We start from the raw sequence: 26,428 nt of genomic DNA, 5'->3' as shown, positions 1-26,428 counted from the left end.
TACTTAAAACTATCGTATGGATTTCACCTAAACAATAAAACTTGACCTTGTGACCTTGTCTAAAAGAACAAAACTTGACCTCATTACGACCCCATCGACCATTACTTACTTGTACCACTTGGTCCTATCAAGCCAGAGGCCACAAACAAGGGAACCTAGAACTCCTGCCATAACTAATGTTAGACCAATTCTACCAGCATTCAACTGTTCTGACTGTGTTTGAATGTGTGTGTGTGTGTGTGTTGTGTGTATAATGACAACCATCACCATCCTCATCATCATCATCATCGTCATCATCATCGCCATCACTAAACTGGAAAATAATTCAAGACGATAGGGTTCAATAGCGTTCCAATGGCGTAATATGAACCGGTGTTTATACCTGGAATCATTATAATTATTATTATTATTATTATTTAAGACTAATCTGCTCTCGTGGTACACATTTTTTTTTATAAGATGACGAGCTTCGGAGACATTTCATGACATTTTACTATATACATATATATTTTAATTTTGATTATCATTGACAATTATTGTTTCTTTCATTTCATGTAAGTTTTTACGATGAAAATAAAAAGGTGTTCCAATTATTATTATTATTATTATTATTATTATTATTATTATTATTATTATTATTATTATCAATGGTGATGAAATGATGACGTATGGAAAATGATGGTCACGATGATGACAGTGAGATTGCTTTTTAAGATGATGTCAATAAAACTATGTTGACGATCATCGATGTCACGTCAGTGTGATCGAAATAACATTTTCAACTAAAAGTTATAGACAAACAACAGCAACAGCAATAAACAACAACAACAAACAACAACAACAGCAGCAGCAGCAGCAACAACAATAACGATACCTAATACCATACATACATAACGACATCACCGTCCAATGCACAAAAGCATCATCACACGCAACATCATAGCACATCACATTATGACACATTAAATCACATCACAAACATCACAACACATTACATCACGTCACAATAACATCCTCATTTTACAGAGAAATTAGATGTAATAGATTTGAAGGGGCTTGAATAAATTGGTAATAATTGTAACGGTGTTAAGGGGTTGAATGGTTTCATCCCATTTAATAATACCAATCCCATTATTAATATGTAGTAAACAAGAATGAAAATAACAACCAACTAGCCAACCACCCATCAACCAACCAGCCAGCCAACTAACCAACCAACTAACCAACCGACCGACCAACCAACCAGCCAGCCAACCAATCAACCAACCATATGTAACCAGCAGTACACAAAATGGAACATTCTTCAAGAGTCTTTTCAGTGACAGGAAATAATTGGTGACCTGAGAGCTGGACCTATCGAGATCAAGTGAGTGGACAACCATCTGTGCTATGCTCGGTGGGATGTCCGGCTTCTCCTTGAAAACTGTCAACAAACAAACAAACGAACAAAATTAACAAAAAAAAACAACAAAAAACAAGAAAAAAAAACAAGAAAAAAAACACGACTTACAAATGGCAACAAGTATGAAAAGAAAGCAAGATATGGAAGCACCGGTGTACAGTAAAATCTTTAATTTATAGTGGATGTGTTGGATTTCCAGATCATGTTGGCAAGTGTCAAACATTGATGATGTCGTAGTCATCATCGTCGTCATCATGAATTCTGACGTTGTTGCGCTTGTGCTAGTGGCATCTACATTGTCGGTGAAGTTTGTTAATGTAATGTTGCACTTCTCCGTGTTGCACTTCTCCGCTATCTCTAATGGGTCCATGTTGTCAACTATGATAGGTGGAATGAAGAAACCTAGCGCACAACCAATCTGGCATAGAATGGTAAAATGGAAATGCATTATTCATTGAAAGTATGTGAAGAATTTGAAAAAGGTTCATCCCATATGGCATGGAATTTGAAAAAAATAATTAATTTTAATTTTTAATTCAATAATAAATTAAATTACAAGCATACTGCAGCATAACAAACTGAATTAACGTTAAAAAAAAATTTCACAAAGTTCAAGTAAGGTGAATGTTGATCATAAAAATTTAGGACTTGAAAATTTTAAGAAATGTATAAACTTGAATTTAAATAAAGTTTTACCAGAATAAATTAAATATTAAAAAAAATCAAAGTACACATCCATCCAGCCACATTATTACAAATTTTAAATTTCATTTTATGCATTGCTTTCATTAATATTCATCAAGAAGTGAATAAACATGAAATGTCTTATTGATTTGTGAAGAAATTGATGAGTCAGATGTGAAAATCCAACCGGTGAACACTCAGGCATGATGTCAATCAAAAGTAATTACATCAATTTTTAGTGCAATAAACTGTTAAAATCTTCAAAGATAACATTAAAAGTGTAACTGACTTATTAAAAAAGAGAGAGAGAGAGAATATATATAATCTCAGAAAATTACTGACAAAAAAGAACAAGAAAGTAAGAATTGAAACTCAAGATTGATTTGTTTTGCCTGTTGGCAAGAGAGGTGTGAGATTAGAAATGTTGTTCCATGTTTTTAGTTTGCCTGCATATTTTTGCCTGTTTGTGTAAATGTATGTTTTTATACGTGTGTATGTGTATATATATGTGGGTGTGTGTCTGTTTGCATATCATTTGATACATATGTTCCATTTTAAGTACACATGTACCTATAATGTATTAAATGTACATATAATGTATTAAATGTACATATAATAAAGATGTAGGTAGTTGCAGTAAAAGTATACAAATATACAAATGTTCACTTGAGAGAGAGTTATGCAAAAAATGTAATACTTAATAGGTGCATGCCTGAGTTGTAACGTAATTAAATGGGAAATCCCAAACATCTGGACTATAATAAAACTTTTAATAGAATCATAGGATCATTAATGTTCCATATACCAATTAAATGCAACTGGAATACTATAAAAATCAAACTCCAATTTCTTAATAAATATTTTGATTATAATGTAGATGTCACTAAATGAGATAAAAAAAACAACGATTTAATAAAACGCTACCAGGCTTAAGTTGGAGATAATATTTAGACAACAAGATGAATGTTGACATGTACTGTAGAGGCATGTAGACCAAAAAAAAAAAAACAGATGGTGACCCAGACTCCATAGACAAAGTATGTAAAATAAATAGCAGTAGTTAAAATCAATGAGATATTTTTTTATGACGTAAAATTAATTCGTTGCTTAATGTACCATTAAGCTGATGTCAGGTAAACAAAAATGAATGCACACACACTGGCAGATATATAAAATTATCATCATCTTCTTCTTCACGCTCATCATCAAACAATTATTATCCTAATCACCATCATCATTTCATTACCACAATCATTATCATCATCACCATCAACAACAACAATAATTTTCATCACCAATACAATAACTCACACTCAAATTCATGTTCATCACATTCACATCGCATATTATCACCATAGCTATATCATTTATTTGATAAATCACATTCAAATTCTTACAAATATACATCACATATAGAATAATTAACTGCACCAACAATAAAAGACATCACCAATTTTCCAACATTTTTTTTCAATATAAAACTTATTTCAATGAGCAAAAAAAAAATAAAGAGAACATTGTGAACAGCCCTAAAGGCAAATATTTTTACAGAATTAAAATTTGAAGTATCGGCAAATAAATGCAGACTATAGATTTTTAATTAATAATTTGCATTGAGTGTGTGCAACAAAAACATGCAAGCTATTATCAAATGGGACAACATTGAATTAACGATAACAATAACAACAATAATAATAACTTTTATGATAACAGCTTGGGGGAGAATGTTTAGCTTATGCAAAGAGCTGGCAAAAATATAATTAAAAAGCATTTGCTTGTGAGTTTTGGTGAGATATCGAATTTATTCGTATTCAAACTTCAGAAAGTTTATGAAATTTCCATTAAAATGACATCACAAAAAAATGCAAATTATGTTGAAAATTTACAAAAAATGAAATAATACGATGACGAAAAATAATAAAAATGCAAAATGAAAATAGAAATATCGAACCTGATTACCAAAGACACCAATAGCAGTTGCAGTGGAGACTTCGTTGGAACCGAACCAGACGGCTGCTACACGAGCTGGCAGGCCCAGGATGAAAACCTGGGCGACAGCGCTGACACTCTGACCAAGCATGATCACTGGAAATCTTAAAATAATTATTCCAATCAAACTATTCACACATTTAATGGCTTTGATTTGAATAAAATTAAAAATTACAACTAGAATGTCTTTATGAGAAATGAAAACATTTCTTTAACCAACCTTTCTGGACTGATGGCAAAGCATTTGACAAAAGCTCCAAGAGCATTCAGGATTGTTCCTATCATCCCCATGACATGCAAACCTTTTCGATCAAGCAACAAGTTGGCTGGTACTATAAGTGGAATATATGCTAACATATAAACCATGGATAACCAATCTGAAAAAAATGAAATTGAAATATTATTATTATTTACAAATCAGAGTTGATATTGTGAAAAAAATATATTGTAATAGTAAATTAGTAAAATAAATGATACATCCCAAAAAATATGAAGGCAACATGAAAAAGCAAATATAGCACACATATTTTGAAGCTTACCAAGGGCAACATTTTTGGCATGGTCGGTTTCAGGCAGACTTTTTTCATAAAACACCAGAATCTTATCACCAATAATATTCAAATGTATCCATTGGAAAGCATTTACTGCAGAATAGCAGGCAAACATGGCTATCATAAGGTATCTTCTCTTGTAAAGTTTTGGCTCACCTAGGTTGGTTCTTTGTGAGTTGCTTTGTGAAAGATTTTGAAGTACAGAATTCTGTTGTGTCTTGAAATCTGTTTGATCTGAGTTGTTGGAATTGAGAGCAAGTGTGGGGGAATGATTTTCAGATGTCATGATTGATTTTTTTTGTTTTCTTAATTTCTTCTATGATAATAATGTTGCTTGCAAGAAAGGAGGCAGATCATATCACCATCACTAGTCAATAGCACTGGATCTAAAATTTAAATTTATGTTTTATGTAACAAAATAGCACTATATAATTAATATTTGTATATAAATAAAACCATTTCATATAGTATAGAATAATCTATTTTATTTTTAGCTCATAGAAAAACTGTTAACTTGAAAAACATTTTAGTATAGAGCAGGAAAGAAAGGTTTAAAAGATAGAGAAACAAAACCAAATAGATCTAGGTTAGTAAATAAAGCAAAGATTAAAATACTATTTTTAAATGTTAACTATAACCCAAGCATGATATGATAAACTACTTGAATGAAAGTAGTTTTAATTGTAATATCTTTTATTCAGCAGTCTTTAGAAATAAAAAAAAATACTACATTAAGCTTCACACATTATAAGAAATTAATTAATCGCAGCCAGTGAATAAAATTATTTATTTATTAATTAAATTGAATTAATAAAATTGAAAAATTTCTTATAATAAAATCTTTTTTATTTTTCATCTAATTTTTATTCCAATTTTTATCCAATTGAACAAAATTGCTAAACAAACAACATAGTCAGTCATAGGCATGCAAGTCTATTAAGTTCATTTCCATTTAGTTTATAATATATTTAACAAACTTAACTTAAACAGAACTAGAACACTATAAAAAAAACAACCCACACACACACGCGCGCGCTTGCGCACACAACCGCACAAACAGAACAGTACAAAAGTACATAATTGTTGAACCATACTTACTTCTACTAATACTAATTAAATCATCACATATTAACGTTGGACAATCTTCAAATAAATTGCCTGCCTATTTAAACGTATATGTACATTAGAATTAGTACATTTATCTATCTCTTTAGCTTATTTATAACTTTAAATGAGATAAAATGTGAGAGGCAATGTGAGACTTAAAATTGTAAAAGTGAAATGTACGTACGTACACGTGGAAACGTTTTTACTTAATGTGTAAATAACCCTTAGCCATTGAAAGAAAGAAGTGAATATAACATGTATGATATACATGCTATATTCTAGGTAGAACTTATAGGTAGAATAAATAGTAAAATATTAACTTTTCATATATATTAACTGCCTATATGCTCTTTCATTTCGTGTGTTTGTTCTGTGGGCTTGTGTGTAATGTAATGAAATATTAATGCAACAAATGTAAGAAATTGATTTATAAATCATTTTATTTGTGAATGTATATATAAAATTCAGTATGATCTAATGTTACTAACTAACGCACACACACACACACACACACACACACACACATATATTTTTTTCTAAATTTATTTAATGGGTAGTTCAACAATTTACCCCTAAATCGTTTACAGTTATCAAACTTTGAAGTTTACGCGTAACAAATCAATCAATTTCAATCAATTAGCTTGTAAAGCGCTATTTCCTCGATGTTCAACAGCGCTCCTCAATGAATTTTGCAAATAGATGGGTCTTGACTCTTGAGATCAGCTCTGAACTTCGTAAGTGATGGAAACATTACGCATAGCAATGTAATTAAGTGCATGTTCGTTTTGTAAAATTATGCGTGCTTCTGGACATATTATACATCAATCAATAATTTTTTGAGAAATATTCAAATTTAACGCATTCCAGCCATAGCCAAAAATAATTTACTTAACGTATGGTGCCTCAACCAAACACAAACGACATTTGTTCTAAATATTGATTGCCCACTTTTGTCATTTCTTCCACGTATAAAAATTTGACAAGTATTTTCAGACAATATCCACAGCGAAGAAACTCCATTTACTCTTCTCGTAACCTAATGCCTTTTTTCCATGATTATTTTGTATTTAAAATACAAATGTTTTGAATAATTTTCTGAATTAAAAGGAGTACGCAATTTTTTATGATGCCGTCATTTCTGCGCACAACAAAATTGTTGATTCACAAATTGTTGACGACTTAAACTGAAACATTATTTTATGAAAAAACCAAGAAGAAGCATTTAAAAATCAAACAGCATGGGGATGGAATAACGTATAATATAAACAAAATTTACATATAACAAAAATTGACATGTAATGCAATATATAACAACACAAACGGCTTACTAAAAAATTGAAATAAAAATTCAAAACTGTATCACAATTAAAGAAAAAGTAAGCCGATCATTCAGGCAGTAAATTTTGAGTTATCTACGATGACTATTACAGAAGTTTTAGGTAGGGAAGATTTCAATTTTGTTCTCAACGTGTCAACGTTTATGTAGAAACATTTCCTTTCACGGTCATCAGATAGTTTCATGCTTTTCAAATCTGCAACAGTTTCCAACAAAAACGGCAACATTATCGCACCCTTATCACTGCCCAGTTTGTTGTTGTTGTTGTTATTATTATCAACATGGTCTTCGTTATATTTATCACATACTATTTTAGAACTGTCTTCGAGTTGTCCCTCAGCAGAGTTGTCATTTGTTTGGAAAGGTTTTTCCAGGCAGACAATCCACATGAGAGATTTCAAGTGTTTCAGGTTGTAAAGTGCCAGCAAGCTACAAAGATTCACGTAAGCAGCCTGTGAGAATTATAAAACAAATTTATGATTAATCATTAAGCCAGCGGTTGGTTGCTAATCAATCATCATTAGTCTAATTTCTTTACCATGAATATCAGGATAGTAACACAACTAACTTTACACACGCCATTAGCATCGATCCTTGGCTGCAGGGTGACGTGTTGCAAGTGGCCCATCCTTTGTACTGATGACGAGAGCCTGTAATCTATCGTGTAATCTATCAGGCACAGAGATTTCAAGCTATATATCGGGGTAAAATAAACTGTCGTTATCGTGAAAACAAAAAAAAGAATTTATAAATAAATTATAAATAATTTATTTCATGTATAACATAAATGAAAAAATATATAAGATGCTTCTAAATACAAACGAATGTTACTTGGATATCTTTTGTAAAGCCTTATAAAGTCCCCTATCTGGTATGTGACCTCCTTTATATAGGTCGAGTTTCTGCAATTGGGTCAGGTTGCCAAGTAGTGAAAACATCTGGTAATGAGAATATGAGAATACGTAACAAATATAACAATATCACGTCATTTTAAAATGTAACCACAATGACAGTAAGATCGCAAAAAAAACAACAAGAGATAATAGTAGAATTGAAAGTCAGATCAACAATATTATAATTTAACAGGACTAGCTAAGAGGTAAAGTACTAGTGTGGGGGACCATCCAGGGTTAATCACTTCTGATAACAGCAATCTCGTTAATCTAATAAACTGTTAAGTCTAACCAAGAACATTCATACAACTATAAATTCAATGATGGAACAAACGATGGGACTAACGCAAATAAAATATAACAGCAACAAAACCATAATAACCATAAGGAGGGTATCAATTAATGATGCAACAAGCTCCGGATAACGAAAATATCTATGAAACAATTTGTATACAAACATGTTCGTCCCAATCTTCACATGAACGAATGACGAGATGTTGCAAGTTGTCGTAATTATTTTGCAGTGTGAATTCTATGCATTCCCTCGTGTCTGTAGCTTCAATGTGCTGCATGTTTATGTGGTGGTAACATGTCTCAACAATCATTATAAAATAATATACACTCATCACGTCATAAATAAATGAAAAACAATTAAACACTGATCGATGTAGAAGCTTAGTTATCTAAGAGATTTCTGACCAGAACATACATTGATCAGAAAATATTCATATTTCATACATATTGGAATAGGTGGAGTTAGTTAACAAAAGACGACGAGATAGTGTTATGGTTAAGGCATCTGGTCATAATGTTGCAGTGATTGGATTCGAATGCCAACAAATCGCCATCTATCATCACGAACAACGTGTGGATTCACACATATTCACATCAAACACTGTGTGTTGTTGATATCTTTGAAAAAATGTTAAAAGAGAAATGCAAATAAAATTACAAATAATATTGATAATGTAAATTTGAACGGAATACATACGACAACAGCTGGTCCCAGGTTGTTGGCTGTTCTTACGTCAATATAATCATCGTTATCATCATTTTCAACATCGCCTTCAACAAAATCTTCGTCATTTTCAACATCACCTGCAACATTTTCAACATCGTCTTCCTCTTCAGAGTCGTCATTAAATTCAATTCTGGCAGCAGCACCTGATTTACGCTCAGTGGCAAAGAATGTATCGGCACTAGATGCATTGGTTAAACATATCTTATTGCAAGTAACATTCTCATTATTACTGTCACCTTCATTTTCAACGATATAACAACCATCTGCATCATCACCATCATCATCCTCATTATCATCGTCACCATCATTATGCACGTCAATGGCGGTGGATTCGTTAATTGGTTCTGCGTCATCATTTTCGCAAGTCATAAGAACTGCCCCAGTACTTTCGCAATCATTCCCATTCACATTGTTACCAGCATCATCGTCATTTTCATTTTCATCATCATCATCCTTGTCATCATCCTCATTTTTATTATCATCATCATCAATGACAAATTCTTTCTCCAAGTTGGCATCACCTTTCCCCCCACTACCATCTTCATTACCATCGTCGTCAGCATTATCAATGTCAATTCTGCTCTCGAAATTATCACTAGCCTCATTCTTACCATCATCATCTTCTTTCTCATTATCATCCTCAATAACAATTCTGTTCATCAGATTACCATTAGCACCATTTCTATTACTGTCCTTTGTATTTCTATTGTTACGACCATCATCATGATTATCATCATCATCATCATCAATAACAATTCTACTCTCTGTGCCGTCATCACTTTTATTTTTATTACCGTCATAACTTTTATTTCTATGATCATCACTTTTATTTCTATGATCATCATCACTTTTATTTCTTTGATCATCTTCCCTCTCTCCAACCTCATTATCATTACTATCTTCATCATTAATGACTACATTGTTCCCATTATCTCCATTACTCTCACCTTCATCATCATCTCCCTTTTCTACATCCTCCTCCTCATCATCATCATCCTCGATGAAAATGTCTTCATTAGAAGGTACAGTAATTTTAGTAACGACACCATTGGCGGTAATGTAGTATTCGGTACTTTTATTATCTTTAACAAGAAGAGGCGTTACAACAGTACTATTGCCATTACTGCTTGCTGTCACTACACTGCTACCACTACTACAACGGCTGCTACTGAATGTTGTGCTGCTACTACTAACTGTATTGTTGTTAGTAGTAGTTGCAGGATTACTTAATAAGGCAATATTTCTGGCTGTCGTAGCAGTATTAGTAATTGTAAAAGTGTTAATATTAGCAGTAGTAGTAAAAGTGGCAGAAGAGGGTGTGTTAGTGGTAGATGTGGTTGTAGCTGAAGTGTTGATAGTGTTGTTCAGGCAGGTCTTGCCAACAACTAAATTGACCATCTTATTGCAATTGTTTCGGTATTTTAAGACCATTAATTTTTTTATGTTTTGGTTGTTTATGTTGCTGCTTCTGTTGTCAGAATTTGTTGTAAAAATAGTATTAACGCTGGTGCTATTAATGCTAACTATATTAGATAATCTGTCAGTATTAAGAGGTGTTGATGATGTTGTTGCAGAAGTTGTTGTCGTTGTTGTTGACCTATTACTGTCGTTGTTGTTGCAATCTTGGAAGTGAACAACTCTTGGTGTAATGTTAACATTCAGCATGTGAATATTGCTCGTAGGTGTATTGTTGTTAATGTTAATGTTATTGTTGTTGTTGTTATTGTTAGTGTTACTGTTGTTGTTGTTATTGATGTTACTGCTGTTGTTGCAATGGTTGTCTATAATATTCAGGAGAGGTCTAGCTTGCAGCAAATGACCGTTGCTAGCAGTACATGGATTGGCAATCATAATTTCATTATTGTTGAAGAAGTTAAGTTGAGGAATGTTTTGTATGTATGGCATTTGTGCTAGATTCCAATTAGTGACTAGTGAATTGTTAGGAAAAGTTAAGTTAGTGTTTGGAAGGAGAATGTTGTTGTTGTTGAAGTTGTTGGGGTTGATCAACCCAACAATCTGACTGCCATTCAAAAGAATGTTATTGTTGTTCAGTAACAAATTGTTGGTAAAGATGTTGTTGTTGGTCGGATTAAGTGTTGCATTGCTGTAAATGTTATTTGTGTTGCCAACAATAACTTCATTTTGCAAAAAGTTTGCATTGATGTTAGCAGGAAAGGCATTCAGCAAGAGGCTAGCATTAATGTTAGGAAGTTGGTAGATTGTTGGAATTGTAGGAAGTAAGTTGATGAACTGATTGACGCCATCGTTGTTTTTGTTGTTAATGTTTCTGTCGATGTTGTCGCCACTAAGGCTGTCGTTGTTGGTGTTTTCATTGAGAAGAATTTTTTCAAGTATCGGTGAGACGTTTGTCGTGTTTGAATTGTTTTTGTCACTTCTATTGTTGTTTGGGAAGTTCTTCAAATCTCTAAAACGATTCTTGAGATTTTGTATTATTTTGTTGACCCTTTGAGGAGAATTGTTGACATTTTTAAAAGAATTGTTCAAATTTCTATCTGGCATTTCAAAATTCTCGATTGACTCATTTGAATTTTTGACAGACTTGTTTGAATTGGCGATGGAGTCCATGGAACATGGTGGATCGCTCTTTTTTATAGGCTTTTTAGACCTAATCCGCTTACTTTGTCTGTTGACAAAATTTTTTTTTAAATGTGAACCAAATGATTGCAATTAATAATCATGGTCATCATATCATCATTCTATAGCACAATAATTAAAGTCATTCAAAGAACAACCATTTTTTTAAATGTTGGTGGCCGCTTTATAAGATATTTCAAATGAAATTGTCGATCATGAAGATAAAAAATTCAATATAATGATGAAATTTTCAACAAAAAATCAATTACTTCAATAGTGGTCGTGAGAATGTTCTTGACTTTTGTAATAATGTTTCTACAGAACGTGGCAATGATAGTATCGGTGATATCTTTGATGATGTCAACGATGTCTGCCAAGTTTGCGATAATGTCATTGATGTTTCAGATGAAGTTTTTGATGTGACTGATGTTATTACTGGTAAACAGCCCATATCCAGTTTGGAAATTTTTCTATTTTTTGATTGTTTATCGTTCATCATTGGCAATGTCGTCGGTGTTGTTGTAGATGTAGTTTGTGATGTTGCAGATATTGTTGTTCCTTTCAGCAAATGTTCCTTCAACAATTTGCCCGTTGGTTTGTTGGAATATGGACTATTTCTAAAGAATATAGGATAAAAATTTAAGTAATGGTATTTAACTATATGAATACCGATATACTGACTTGTTTGAATTGGAGATGATGTCCATGGAATATGGTGGATTGCTCTTTTTCATAGGCTTTTTAGACCTAACTAGCTTACTTTTTCTGTTGACAAAATTTTTTTTTAAATGTGAGCCAAATGATTGCAATTAATAATCATGGTCATCATCATTCTATAACACAATAATTAAAGTCATTCAAAGAACAACCATTTTTTTAAATGTAGGTGGCTGCTTTATAAGATATTTCAAATGAAATGGATGATCATGAAGATAAAAAATTCAATATAATGATGAAATTTTCAACAAAAAAATCAATTACTTCAATAGTGGTCGTGAGAATGTTCTTGGCTCTTGTAATAATGTTTCTACAGAACGTGGCAATGATAGTATCGGTGATATCTTTGATGATGTCACCGATGTCTGCCAAGTTTGCGATGATGTTATTGATGCTTCAGATGATGTTTTTAATGCGACTGATGTCATTACTGGTAAAAAGCCCATATCCAGTTTGAAAATTTTTCTATTTTTTGATTGTTTATCATTCATCGTCGGCAATGTCGTCGGTGTTGTTGTAGATGTAGTTTGTGATGTTGCAGATATTGTTGTTCCTTTTAGCAAATGTTCCTTCAACAATTTGCCCATTGGTTTGTTTGAATATGGACTATTTCTAAAGAATATAGGATAAAAATTTAAGGAATGGTATTTAACTATATGAATACCAATTGATGAAAAAAAGTAATAACGAGTAAAAATACTAAAAAATATTTTATAATTTCCATAAAATGAGTAACTTCTTGAATCATGTTCTTTATATACCTCTCAATATGGAGATTCTTTTAAAAGTAGAAGAATAAAATATTTCTATGTCTATTAACGCAATTTACAAAAACATTTTTTTTAGTTTAACTTAATCAAAGTCAAAAATGTCATGTCATGAAACTTACATACAACAACATATGCACATAAATTCCCTCAAACCATTCCCTACCCAACAACAAAATATTTAGTTGCATGTTTTTCATTGTTGTAAATGTTGCTAAATATGTTATTTTATTCAAACCATCTTAGTACATATACTGTTCAATTCAAATTATGCTAAACCAAATCAATCAAAGTGATTAAGATTTTCAATCCATTTTCATTTTTGAAGCCAAAACATTTTCTCGTCAACTTATTTTATACTAATTTTATTTTTATATTAAATTTATACTAATTTTAAATAAAAATAATTTAAAAAAGCAATCTAACTTTTTCACTTTCTTGCTCAGTTTAACCTTTTTTGCAGAAGGAATAAAATTATGATCATCATCATCACCGTCATCATCATCATCGTCGTCATAATCATCATTAATATTATTATTAGCTATGCTTTGATTGACATCTGCATCATATTCATCATCAAAGTGATAATAATCATTCACGATCATCTGATCAGTCCAGTTCATCAAATAATCGTCATCATCATCATCATCGAAAGGATCCTTTGTCATTTCGACACATGCTTCTTCACTAATGTCAACAACATCTGGACACATTGAAACCACATTACTGTGAACATCAACTCTTTCCAATTTTTTCCCTGGCGGTGATTTCAGGTCATCATTCGCAATCGAGGAACTACTCTGACTTGACATATCTTTGTTCTTTTCTTTGAGATTCCTCACTGAGGCTGATCTGACCACTTCATTTTGATGGCCATTTGCCACTTTACCCTTCTTGAATGAAAAATTCTTCCAATTCAATGCCATCGAATGTGGTTGATACACATCCACTTGAAATAATTCAATAATATCAGTTTAGTATTATTTAACATAATTCTTCTGCAATTTATATATATATATATATTTATATATATATATATATATTTTTACAATATTCTATAAATTCTACCGAATGAGAAAAATTGAGAAAACGAACTACAAACATGTTAATGCCAAATATTCTGTAGAATTAATAGAATATTGTAAAAATTATGGTCTATTACCAACATATATATATATATATGTGTAAATAATGTTATATATTATGTTTTTAAAAATCACTAAACTAAAATGCAAAAAATATATACTCACAGAATCTGACAACATCCACGAGTGACCTCTGTTACCGAGTTTATACAATAAACTAATTAATAAAAACAGTTAACAAATGTATGGATTATGTAAACTCTTAGTCTATACTGACTACTATACATATAGATGAAATCAATAAATATGTTAAAAGTGCACACAAGTATATAATACCTTATAAAACATAGACAACTTATTTAACTTATAAACTTATATAACTTATAAACATAGATAACTTATTTAACTTCAATCATAAAAAACATAAAAAAATCTCTACTATTTTAAATTGAGTAACTCCAATTTCACTATATAACTTCAATTCAAAACTCTAGTAAAATCTCAAGGATTTAAATTATTATTTATATTAAACTAATGTCTGATGACAATAAAATAATAAAGAACTTACTAATTTTAATTTGGCTACATTGACAGGAGGATAGTAATAGACATCTGACTTTTTAAAACTTCTGACCTCTGCATTCCTCATAACTATTTCTCGGATCCAACCTTAAAAAACGTTATTCATTCGTTTAATTTAAAAATTTTTAATATGTCAATCAATAGTTTAATTAATAATTATATTTTTATTTTATGCTGCTTCAATTTGCACATAAAGTTATAAACACTGTTTTTTCTTTTCAAATATATTTTTTTGCCTATCTGTAACTAGTCAAGTCTGCAATCAAAAAAATAAAAATAAAATAAAGAAAAGTCGTTCCGAACCTAACTGTAGGGGCGCCAATAAATTAGTCATATTGTCTTGGGTTTCTGACTCTTCTGCAGACGTCATCTCGCTTGCTTAATAATGGTAACTCGTTAACAAGTAGCTCTAAAAAAGCGAAATAATACTAATTTATTAATTAGTACTTAATCAACACTAATTATAAAATAGAGCACGGGCACTTAGAAAAAACAGATCATATATTTTATATAGCAAGATCATGTTAGTGAACTTGCAACCTAATTAATTAACTAAAAACGAAACTAAATGGATGCAAACTAAATGGCAGAATAAATATAAGTGCCAAATACGCAACAATCACTCAAATAAGAAAAAGGTTAATTAGAGTTGTTTAGGTTGTATTTAATATATATAATATACAATAAACAGTCCGAATACAAAAGAAAAATTTGTAATTAAAGTTTTGTATTGAATAATTAAATACATATATTGAATTTTTTATTGAATTTACATGTTTTTCCGACTTTAATAATAACAGTATAAGAATTGGAGTGTTTTATTATTGCTTGAATTTATTGCTCAGAGTCATTTATATAATATTTTGTGCGTAGTTCAGCAAAAAATATTTAAAAGTATCTTTAATTCATAATTCACAAATAATACACAAAATTTATTAATCAAATCTATACACTGACATTCGACGTAATTATTCTAGTTATGTGCGACGTAGTAACAAGCTACTCCCGATAAAGCCTTTTGTTTAAAGTGAATTTTGTCCCTTAACTTTTGTTGCCTGTGATTTTGTGGCTGACTTCTTTACTCGATTGAATCAAATTGTTTTGGTTTTAAAGCTAAGGCTCTGAATAGAAGGGCAAAGCGTCGTTGAACAGAAACTTTTAGTAATTGGACCAAAATAATTACATCTTGCAATATATAAATTTGAAAAATGCCTGTGGCACCCCCGGGAAGTTACGGCTATGGGAATCAGGGTCCCTCGTGTTTCGATCGCATGAAAACTGGATTTCTACTAGGTTTTTGTGTCGGCATGGCGTCAGGTGCTCTTTTCGGTGGATTCTCAGCTCTGCGATTTGGTTTGAGAGGTCGAGAATTGATAAACACCGTCGGAAAAACGATGGTGCAAGGAGGAGGAACATTCGGCACGTTCATGGCAATAGGAACGGGAATCAGATGCTAACTCCACTCCATTTGCATACTCGTCAAAGAATTGATTTTTTTAAATTTAAAATATACGAAAATTAATCCTTGAACGTTGTCTTGATTTTTTCGTATTTCTGTACATAAAAAACAAAAGTAGACATTGTTTTTTCATTTTCATGCCAATCAAGTAATGGAATTATTTTTGAATTTCCAAACTCGATAATGATAAAATGAATGTTACTAATAAAATAAAATAAACACCTCAAGTTGAGTACAATTGTTTTTATTAGTGAAATCCAAAACCACAACATGAACAACGTAAATAATGAATAAAATTGTACAAAAAAAAGTTGTATGGCAAAAATACAAAATCAAACGTTAAATGCATTAATAGTGATTTAAAAAACTAAGTGCATCAGTAGTTTTCACTGGGCTTCACAAACAAAGCAACACAAAAGCATACTGAACACATCATTGAAATGTTAAATTACTTAGAATTCAATATATCTATTAGTTGATAACAGAAAAATTTAGATATTCAAATCTTTTGTTTGTATTACACTGTTCCAGTGAAAAGCTTTACAAGTTACAAAAACTTTAAGATTACATACATTCTATAGGAATGAAATCCAATACGACCTACTTTTCAGCATAGATCTTTCAACTTTAAGAAACTTTAAAATTTACCAATGAATTGAAAAATTGATGTAAAAATGAGCAAGGGAGACTAGAAAAAAGCATTTTACTCAATAAATTTAAGTAGTATAGGTTAAACATCTAACATCACAACATGATAGAAATAACATACATCAATAAGAAATATATAGTTCATGTAAAGTAATCAGATTAATTAATTAATATTAAAGCATTACAACTTTCTCTGCACATTCCTTACTCTCCAAATGAAACCGACAGTCATCATTAAATTTCATTCAATCAAAGAACAATATCTACTCGGAACATATATTTAAATATCATACAATTAATTTGATATAGAGTGATCGTACATATTGCAAACGCAACTATCTTAACAAAGGTGCTCTAAGTATCTTCACCAGAATCTAATGTTCTGCCCCATACCTACAAACAGTTTGATGAATTAACGACTTGCCACTGCATGATCGATGTATCTTTCCCTCCGGTAGATATCAACCTCGTGTCGTCGTGAAGGAATTTTACGTTGGTTACGTGACTGCTGTGACCTGAATAGGAGAAGCCTGGACTCTATGTTGGAGAATAACGTTGTTAGAAAAACATTAATAATGCTTATGTAGTTACATTTTTGCTAAATTCGTTGCTTACTCTCAATGTAACATCGCTAAGCAAAATTACTCCAATGTATGCAAGCACAAGCCAATGCTTGTGTTTGTCACGATAAGTCACCGTTGCACGTCTATTTAACCATTAACTTTTGAGCAAGCAAGCAAACAAATAAACCTTTGGATGGAAAGCAGGGTAGGCATAAATTGCCACCTTTCCAAAGTCGTCAGCACTGACAATGTCGTAGTTGTCATGTGATCTCGTGCAAGCATTTATATCCGTTCCATCGACACCTTCCGGCCAGATACCTTCAAATGAATTAACAGATGGACGGTGAATGAATGAATAGCCACGTACATGCCCCATTTCAATGAAAATTCTTAGAGTGAATACTGTGAAATTTCAATCTAAAAATTATCGCCATGCAACAAATTCAGTGCTAGCAACGTTCATGAAAAATTTATATGAATATTTTTCTTTCAAAAAATGACTAAATTAAATATGAGACAAACCACAGCTAGAGAAGCAGAGAGTGCAGTTAGTTGTGGCCCAAACAACATCTCGCAAGGTCGATGCGGTTGTTATTTGTTTGAATGTTGCCATGTTCCCTGGTTGAAACATAATTTAAAAACGAAATTACTGATTTTCAACATTATATCTAGATTTATTTGAAGGATTTTTTAATCAATAGTCTAAAAAAAACGAAATTATCTGAGTGAGTAAAAATTGCCTACAGAAGAGTAGTTCGTAATCTCCGGAGTTACTTTGCAAGTATTGGCTATCAATTGACCAATCGACATGCAGAATAAAGCTGGAATGTCCCTGAATTAATAAGTACGAAATAGCATTGTGAATCATAACTTATCAAACTTCACATACTTCACTGCATTTACCACAATACATTAAATATAAAGCCCTTTGTAACAATTAGACAGATAAACATAATTCAGGTAAATGAATGAAAAACATGAAACAAATTTTAACCACAAGTCATTCAATGAAGTATCATATAGAGACACGTTCAGTGAGTTACGTACAGAAAGTGAAATGAAAAGTTTGGTCTACACGTTGACTTGAAAGCAATTACGTCATTACTCTATAAACGATCACTTGCTGAAGTCTCTCAACATCGATTATAAATGGATGCCAGACGTCATTGCTTCTCTTGCTAATAATAATGGGAGGGATATGGTAGGGCAATTCCAGCCTCCAGGTTTAAATTTCACGGACACACTAAAACAAAAATCAAATAATAATAAGTAAAATAAGCCTACCGATAATTTAGCCACTTTTGAATATTTCTTTCCATCGTCGGCAACTGAATAGACGTATATAAAGTTATCTCTCGAGCCACAAGCCAACATACTACTTTCTGGATTAGAAAATAAAAAATTACCTGATTGATGCAGTAAAAAGAATATTTATTTGAAAACTAATTTAATCAAATTTAACAACAACTATTTAAAAACTAATTTAACGTTTCATTCTTTCAAGAAACATAGATCATTTTTTGACATGTTTGAAAAGTTATTTGGTGTAATGGAGATAAAAGTGAAAAAAATTTGAACGCATGAATGGAGTAAGATTGATAGAAAGAAGGAAACTAACCAGGTGAGAACTGAACGCATTCAATGCGCTCAGTAGCATCAGAGTTGCTGCCAACAACCTCTCTGCTGGCAACATCGAACACGTACCAGCGCGGGGAGGTCCCAGTTACGATTGCAATCTGACCTTCGGAGTGAATGGCGATGGCGTGGCAACTCTCCTGCAAGAATTTCAATCCTTTCTATACATACAATTTCAATCCTTTCTAAACATACAATTTCAATCCTTTCTATACTTACACACCACACACTTAACCTCAAACCTATTTCTTCAACGTAAAATATAAAAATATACCCGCAGACAAGTTTCATTGGACAACAATATTGAAAAAGTATTGTATAGCTCTTAATAGAACCATCAATGTTACGCAGTATCTTAGTGGTTGTTGAGACGGTTTTTATTTATTAAGAGTTATATTTTATTTTTGTACGATGTCTGACTTCCAGACGGGCACAGAAATTGAACTTCAATCCATTTGAACCATCAACGGATATTGTAGTGCTAGGACACTGATAGCAAATGCATATAAGTTCATGACAAAAAGTTTAAAGAAAAATACAAAGAGAAATAATCGAACAGGCATCTCCTTGCTCCAAACAACTCGATGCGTGGGTGAGTCCCAGAGATAGAGCATCCTGTCGTAGCCACATGTCAGGAATTGGTTCTGAGAAGGCAGGGTTGCCAAGCCCCATAACTCTTCAACGTGACCCTGAAAAAATACATTTTTAAATGTTTTTTATTTGAGGATAAAAGTTAATTGAATAAGATTTCAAGATCAAATGATCAAACTGAGATTATTTTTAAATATTATATATCGGCAAAATAAAGAGCCTACTTGAACAACTGGATTGAACTTGAGATCAAATGATCCTTGAAGGATGCAGTTCTTAGTGGTGCCAACAAGAAGAACGTTACCAGCTCCCTCACTAATTTGACGAACTGGTCCATATGCTTCCGGCAACTTGTTAGAAAAAAATGTTAACATTCAGCAATTCCAAACATTCATGTATGTTACAGAAAGAAATACACAAACATGCTTATACACGTGATAAATACAGACAGACGAACATACAAAAACACGTCAGTCATAAGCCTACAAACACACACACACACACACACACACACACACACACACACACACACACACACACACACACACACACAGAGGCATACACAACAGATACATGTACCTACCTACCTCATATTCAACTTTACTTCTCTCGTAGCCAGCGTCAGTTGATACCCACTTGACAATCTTCTTATCCTTTCCTCCACTGAGCAGGCAGCCATCCTTCAGTATGCAGATGCAGAACACACCACCCTCGTGTGCACCCGTCAGCGCCTGATGAACTTTGTTCGAACCTATGGGTGGAATGTCTCTTGGTAAGTAGATGTTAGCATGCTATTTAAAATTTTGTACCTATATTTTTATGTCAGTGTGCGTTTGCGAATGTGCTTGCTTCGTAATGTTACATTAAAAAACAAGTTCACATAAAACTTGTGTTTTATCTGAAACAAAAAAATACTTTTATTGATAATAGAAAATAAAATCTAATAATAATAATTTCAACACCTTTAGACCAGATGATCAAGTTGCCAGCAGAATCACCTGACACAACTTTACCATTCTCTGTGAATGCCAAACACGTCACATATTTTGGTTTCTCCAACTTCTGTTTACAAATAAAATACAAATTTAACAGTACCAATTTGACTGAAATTAAAATGAAAAATTACGGAGCCTTCACACAGAAAACTTTTCAAAATCAGAACAAAATCATTTAATTAGAAAAAATTCAACAACAGACCTCGAATATGCCAGTTTTCTTGACAACGGATGTTCCCTCTATGGACCAGAATGTAATCTGCCCCTTCCCGCAAGTTACAATGGAGTTTGCATCGACAGGGTTGTACTCTGCAAAGAAAACTGGATCACCAGAGTTCTGCAGATCAACAAAACAAACCACTTGGTTTACTTGTTGGTGAAATTACAAAAAGTTATACATCTTTTACAAAACACATTTATACATGTATAAGAACATGAAATATTTTATTTGACCTCAAAAAGTTAAATAAAATAAGGAACAAGATGACAATGTGGAGTCAACAGTAATGGATATACATAAACAACCAAGTGGCAAGTGAGAAAGAAGAAAAAAACCTTTGCCTCCAGTATCTTGGTTCCCTTTTCTGATTTCTGCCAATCCCAGACGGAAAGAACGTGGTCGTTGGCGTCGTCCACAACCGCCAAGTGGTTACCGCCATCCTAGTTTTTGTGTTTCAAAGGTTTTAAACGGTAATTTACGTAATAAACGTTAATATAAATCCTTGCAAATTCATGAAATACAATAACATTGTCAACCATTTATGATGATACTTTATAAAATTAATCGCAGACGAAGGAAACCTCAATTGAAAAGACGTGAAATGATAATTAATTTCTCAAGAAATGACAACAACAGAATATGAAAAATAAAAAAACCGATAAATTTGAAGAAAAAAAAAAATAAAAAATAAACAAAAAGACAGCCAACCACTTTGGAGAAAGTAACACAGGAAACTGCCCTCTCGAAATCTCCAAGACCAATAATCTTCAGTGTGGCCAGCGTTATGGAGTTCCATATTCTAACATGAGGCTATGTGCATTGGTTGGTTAGTTGGTTGTTTCGTAAATGTATTAGTAGAGACGTCATTTTATACTATTTTGTACTGAAAATGTAATCTATCTTGCGTCTATTCCCATCATTTGTCTTGTAATTGTATCGCTAATTGTTACATAAGCGTGAATACGAAGTAATAATTGTAATGTTATATACAGCAGTAACGCCTATCATGGTTGGTACGGTAACAAAAATTAAAACAAAAGTTGCTAGTAAAAATGTTTGTAGTAATATTAAAACTTATAATAGTAGCAGTAGTGGTTATGTCTGTATTAGTATTAGTAGTAATAGAGGTGGTATTCAAATACAGATAACTGTGAAGTAGTAATTGAAGAAGTAGTTGTGTTAGTATTGAAAGCAGTAGTAGTAAAAATGGTAATTGTTGTAGGGGTAATGAAAAAATATAATGAAAGAGAATCCGTATAAAAATATATCCTATGTATTGCTCGAAATAAAGAAAGGACCAGTAGTAACTTTTTTTTATCTGATATTGTGAAATTATGAATTTAAACCAAATGTCTAATAAACACTAACATATTTAGGGACTAAACCTCATTAAATGGCACATCATGATACGATTATACTTTTCAAGAATTCAGATGAGCATAATAATGTGTAAATTAATATATTTGCAAATTTATAAAAAATGTTTCAAACACTGTTTTTAAGATAAGTCTACAACCTAAACTATTAAATCCGATGTAAAAAAATAAATAAAAAAGTTTTGTATTCTTTGTAATGAACATGAGTCATGTTAGCTGTTTATTCATCAGATGATAAGATGATAGACGTGTGATGTCATATGTGTGTGTGTGTGTGCGTGCGTGTAAGGCTACGCGCGCTGCGAGCGTGCGTGCGTGTGTCGTACTGTAGTAGTGTTTCTAATGTTTTAATGTAATAATGGTGGTGGTTTTCATGTGATGTCATGATGTTTTAAGGAATGGCAATAATATGAGAATTTGGAATATAAGTGACGGAAATTTCATGTTTTGCTATATGGTGATGTAAATAAAATCAATGGTAACCAAATTAATGTCATGACCGTCACGTTACAATTGGCCGATATCATCAATATGTATTTGAATAAACGAATTGATTTAGGACTATGAATGTTCAAAAAGACAAAATTATATAAAAATTTAGTTCCTAAATTTTTTAAACAAAAAAATAAAAATAAAATCAATAATATTATTGAACACATAGAAATTCTTCATGTCATAAATTTGGAAAATAATGTCTGTATAAAATTTGCATCCAAATAATCTACATTTGCATGCTAGTCAGACTGACTGTATGTATGTGTCCATATCCATATCTTGTTAGTACGTTTGTTTGTTTGTTTGTGTGTGTGTGTGTGTGCGTATTGTATGTGTGTGCGTATTGTATGTGTGATGTGTGTGCAGTGTGACATAAACAAGGATAGGTAACACCTGTCAATATAGATTGATTCAATGAGTTTGAATGAATAAATCAGGTTCATTAAACTGCACACCTATCTGCTTATTCCCTTGCTCTGCTTGCTCTAACGTGAACTCCAGAATGATCTAATCATACTACGCTTTGAGATAAATACATTTTAGAAAAAATTTAACTAATTAAAACGAACATTTTAAAATAATAAAATAAAATTTTGGAATTTGAATAAAAATATTTCTCAGATCCTGTAACCATCACATAATAAAAAAAAAAGTAGGAAGCAAAGCAGATCAATGCAAAAATATTATAACAGTAAAAATATGAGCCAACATGAACATTATTAATGTGAACGCCGGTTGCATTGGATGGATGTGTGTCCCTGACTGGCTGCATTGGATAGATGTATGTGTGCGTGCGTGTGTGTGTGTGTGTGTTCCTTGTTTCTGTCTGCTTGGTTGTTATGACAGCAATATTAAAAAGTTATAAAAAAAGAGGCCGATGATGACGACGACGACGACGACGACGACGATAGCAGGAACTATGACGGAGACAGGAAAAAAAATCTGCACTATTTTGGTGACGACTGAAATAAGCAACTACATCAGCATGATGAGATTTGTGGTGACGTCGATGATGACGTCCCCACTATTATCATAATAGTGATGATGATGACGACGATGATGATGATAGCGATGACAAAGAGAATGAGTAAAAGTGATTTTAAAAGGACTACGGACTACAAAGGATTGTAAAAATGGTCTAACGAGTAGAAGTGTAGCTCGGAGTTTATGCAATTAAGTAGAGGATCAAAGGAAAAAGCATTCTTATGTTCAACTGTTTCTAACTTGCAACTAATTAAAACGAACATCATTTGAGACAGAATTCAAAATATTTAAAAACATCAACTGTAAAAAAAAACTTGAAAAATTTTCAATTGCAACAACTTATAAAAATTCTGCGAGTAAATAAATAAATAATTAAATAAAATTGATTAAATATTCAAAACTATAAGTTAGCATTAATGAGAGAACTATCCACCGATGCATAAAATGTACAAAAAACAATAAAATGACATTTAAAAAACATATTAAAGGTATAAGATAACGATCCTAACCAATAGCTGTTGCTTGTCTAGATTATCCTGCTTTCTCATTGGCTGCTGTATACGTGTGTGTGTGTGTGTGTGTGTGTGTGTGTGTGTGTGTGTGTGTGCGTGTGTGCAAATCTGTGTATGAGTTGTCCACGTGCGTGTGCGTGTGCATGTGTGTGTGTACAGTTGTTCAATTCACCACAAGCTAAGCACATAGAAGTTTACTAATCACAAAAGTTTGCATAACAATACCTCACAGTCATAAAAGAATGTAAAATACATAAATACGCTTACCATCACAATCTATCCACAATATAATTTAATTATAATGAAGCAAATTATACACACAACAAATGCCAATGAAGCCTTTCTCCCATTAACCAATAAAAAGAAGACTAATCAGAATGCAGAGAAATATGCTAATTCAATAACTGACCTTGCCCTCTGACTTGTCGTGACCCGCAACTTGGCCCGTTGCTATCGTTACCTTGTCTGGATGGATAGCTATACTGCAAAGGGCGGGTGATGTAAAAGAACAAAATGGTATAAAATAATATCAAACTATATATCATGGATACAAATTGTGATATCATAAAGGATGTTATGATATCATAAAGGATGTTATGAGTAAAATCAACCATCACAGTGATGGAGTGGATGATTTGTTTTGACAACAGAAATCAACATGAACGTCGTTTGCTCGTTGTTGTTTCAACATTATTGCATGAATGCTTATTTAGTGTACGATTGATGCTACAAATTGTCTCCAGCCCCAAGCAACTTTTCAATGATAAATAATTATTGGGAGCTTTATGACATGGTGTAAAAAATTCGATGCTTAATAAACTACTGAATATTTGTTATTACCTTTTTATATGTAAAACGTATATGAATACGTAAAATTTCTAAGTTATAAAACAAAACCTGAACAACAACTTTTCATCATTCATCACTGAAACCATTTTTAAGTTCAAGCATTTGCACACAAGCCTAACTTCTCATATGTGATAACATACAAGCAGGCATGAAAACACTCAAGACACAAACATGAATGATGACTAAATTCATATAAATCCTTAAGCACATACAAACCATCAAGCGAAAAATGTACAAACTCATACATGCATACGTACAAACCCATCCATGCACACAAAAATACAAATACACAAACCAAAAAACACCAGAAATACAAACCATTTAATATCATCAGTGTGCCCAACGTAATGCCTCTGTGTTTGTTCATCCACATTGTAGAGGACAGCCACAGCAGCTATGAAGTACACTATCTCGCCGGTCGGGAGCATGAAGATGTTGGATCTGGCATCCTTGCCTCTGTAGCCGTAGCTGAATTGTTGAATGAAGATGATTCAATCTTTCCGTAATAATTATTATCTGCAGTGTAGGATTAGAGTTATAAACAATATATACATAATTTATGTATATAGACGGTGATAATCGTTTGTAAGATGCTTTTATCAGATCCTACCTATCCATCAATGACTGTCTTCATCAACCAAATTATCATCAAAGGTAAATATAAGAAAATATTAATCAGGACAAATTAGCAGCTGTTTAAAAAAATTCAAAATTGATGTGACTCAAAACAAAGGGCTCACTTGAAATTATACAGGAAGATAATAAAAATAAAAAACATACACCCATTCGAGGATGAGTTTATCTCTAGGTGGCTGTGCCTGGATCCTCGTCAAAAAGTCATTCCCAAGTAGAGATGGGGCATAAAATATCAGAGGCCGACCTCTCACATAAAACTTCATTGATGCTTCAGCTGTGAACATCCCACAAAGAAACAAATCAAGTTCAAAAGATTATTTATCTAGCAATTTGCAATTAAAAATAAAAATTTAAATTACCATTTTCTTTAACAGCTTCTAATTTTTGTTTTCTGAAAAACATTGAAAATAAAAAAAAAATAACCAGCTTGAACATATACTTATTATTGTACAACCTTTAAATAAAACAAGAGACATACCTTGCAATTGCAGAACTGTTGGAGAGACTATCTATATTAGTAATTTTCTTATGTGCATCAGAGAGAGGTCTTGGAGATGTAGTTGGAGAAAGTTGTTTGGTGTTGGTACTCCTAGAACTTGACTGAATATACTTGTGATCCTTGGTTGTGTTGCTTGTGCTGCCGGGAAGCATTGGTAGTGGAGGAGGATAGCGACCTGTTTGGGCTGGCTTTGATCCTAATGTTTGACTTGTTGCACTGCTCAGTTTGGCTTAAAAA

The 26,428-nt window shown here is 32.2% G+C and overlaps 4 protein-coding genes across 4 annotated transcripts; 1 reads left to right on the top strand and 3 right to left on the bottom strand.

Annotated features, from left to right (window-relative positions):
* Positions 1-105: 105 nt before the first annotated feature.
* HELRODRAFT_73519 (hypothetical protein) lies at positions 106-4,477 on the bottom strand (the record flags this gene model as incomplete). Its single annotated transcript, XM_009014315.1, has 7 exons — positions 106-213; positions 315-382; positions 1,268-1,415; positions 1,467-1,568; positions 1,782-1,820; positions 4,038-4,179; positions 4,296-4,477. Coding segments are annotated over 7 exons (789 nt in total), but the record flags the coding sequence as incomplete, so codon positions are not given.
* Positions 4,478-6,912: 2,435 nt separating this feature from the next.
* HELRODRAFT_190508 (hypothetical protein) lies at positions 6,913-13,988 on the bottom strand (the record flags this gene model as incomplete). Its single annotated transcript, XM_009014314.1, has 8 exons — positions 6,913-7,521; positions 7,638-7,761; positions 7,892-8,007; positions 8,421-8,528; positions 8,954-11,627; positions 11,848-12,195; positions 12,260-12,343; positions 13,489-13,988. 6 exons carry the CDS (start codon positions 13,986-13,988, stop codon positions 7,897-7,899), a joined length of 3,825 nt encoding a protein of 1,274 aa, XP_009012562.1. The 3' UTR covers positions 6,913-7,521; positions 7,638-7,761; positions 7,892-7,896.
* A 1,818-nt stretch (positions 13,989-15,806) lies between these two features.
* HELRODRAFT_185346 (hypothetical protein) lies at positions 15,807-16,402 on the top strand. Its single transcript, XM_009014313.1, has one exon. The coding sequence runs from the start codon at positions 15,938-15,940 to the stop codon at positions 16,184-16,186; it is 249 nt and encodes an 82-aa protein (XP_009012561.1). The 5' UTR covers positions 15,807-15,937; the 3' UTR covers positions 16,187-16,402.
* Positions 16,403-16,423: 21 nt separating this feature from the next.
* Positions 16,424-25,964, bottom strand: HELRODRAFT_97580 (hypothetical protein). Its single transcript, XM_009014312.1, has 16 exons — positions 25,837-25,964; positions 25,375-25,524; positions 24,617-24,689; positions 21,549-21,650; positions 21,176-21,280; positions 20,823-20,957; positions 20,588-20,687; positions 20,225-20,376; positions 19,850-19,975; positions 19,592-19,723; positions 19,018-19,174; positions 18,684-18,781; positions 18,144-18,231; positions 17,922-18,017; positions 17,587-17,717; positions 16,424-17,373 (listed from the first exon to the last, which is right to left on the bottom strand). Exons 1-16 carry the CDS (start codon positions 25,953-25,955, stop codon positions 17,230-17,232), a joined length of 1,908 nt encoding a protein of 635 aa, XP_009012560.1. The 5' UTR covers positions 25,956-25,964; the 3' UTR covers positions 16,424-17,229.
* Between the last annotated feature and the right edge of the window lie 464 nt (positions 25,965-26,428).

Source organism: Helobdella robusta, assembly GCF_000326865.2.
Source record: "Helobdella robusta unplaced genomic scaffold HELROscaffold_13, whole genome shotgun sequence".
NCBI classification, from domain to species: domain Eukaryota; kingdom Metazoa; phylum Annelida; class Clitellata; order Rhynchobdellida; family Glossiphoniidae; genus Helobdella; species Helobdella robusta.
This window is presented reverse-complemented; position numbering and strand designations above follow the sequence as displayed.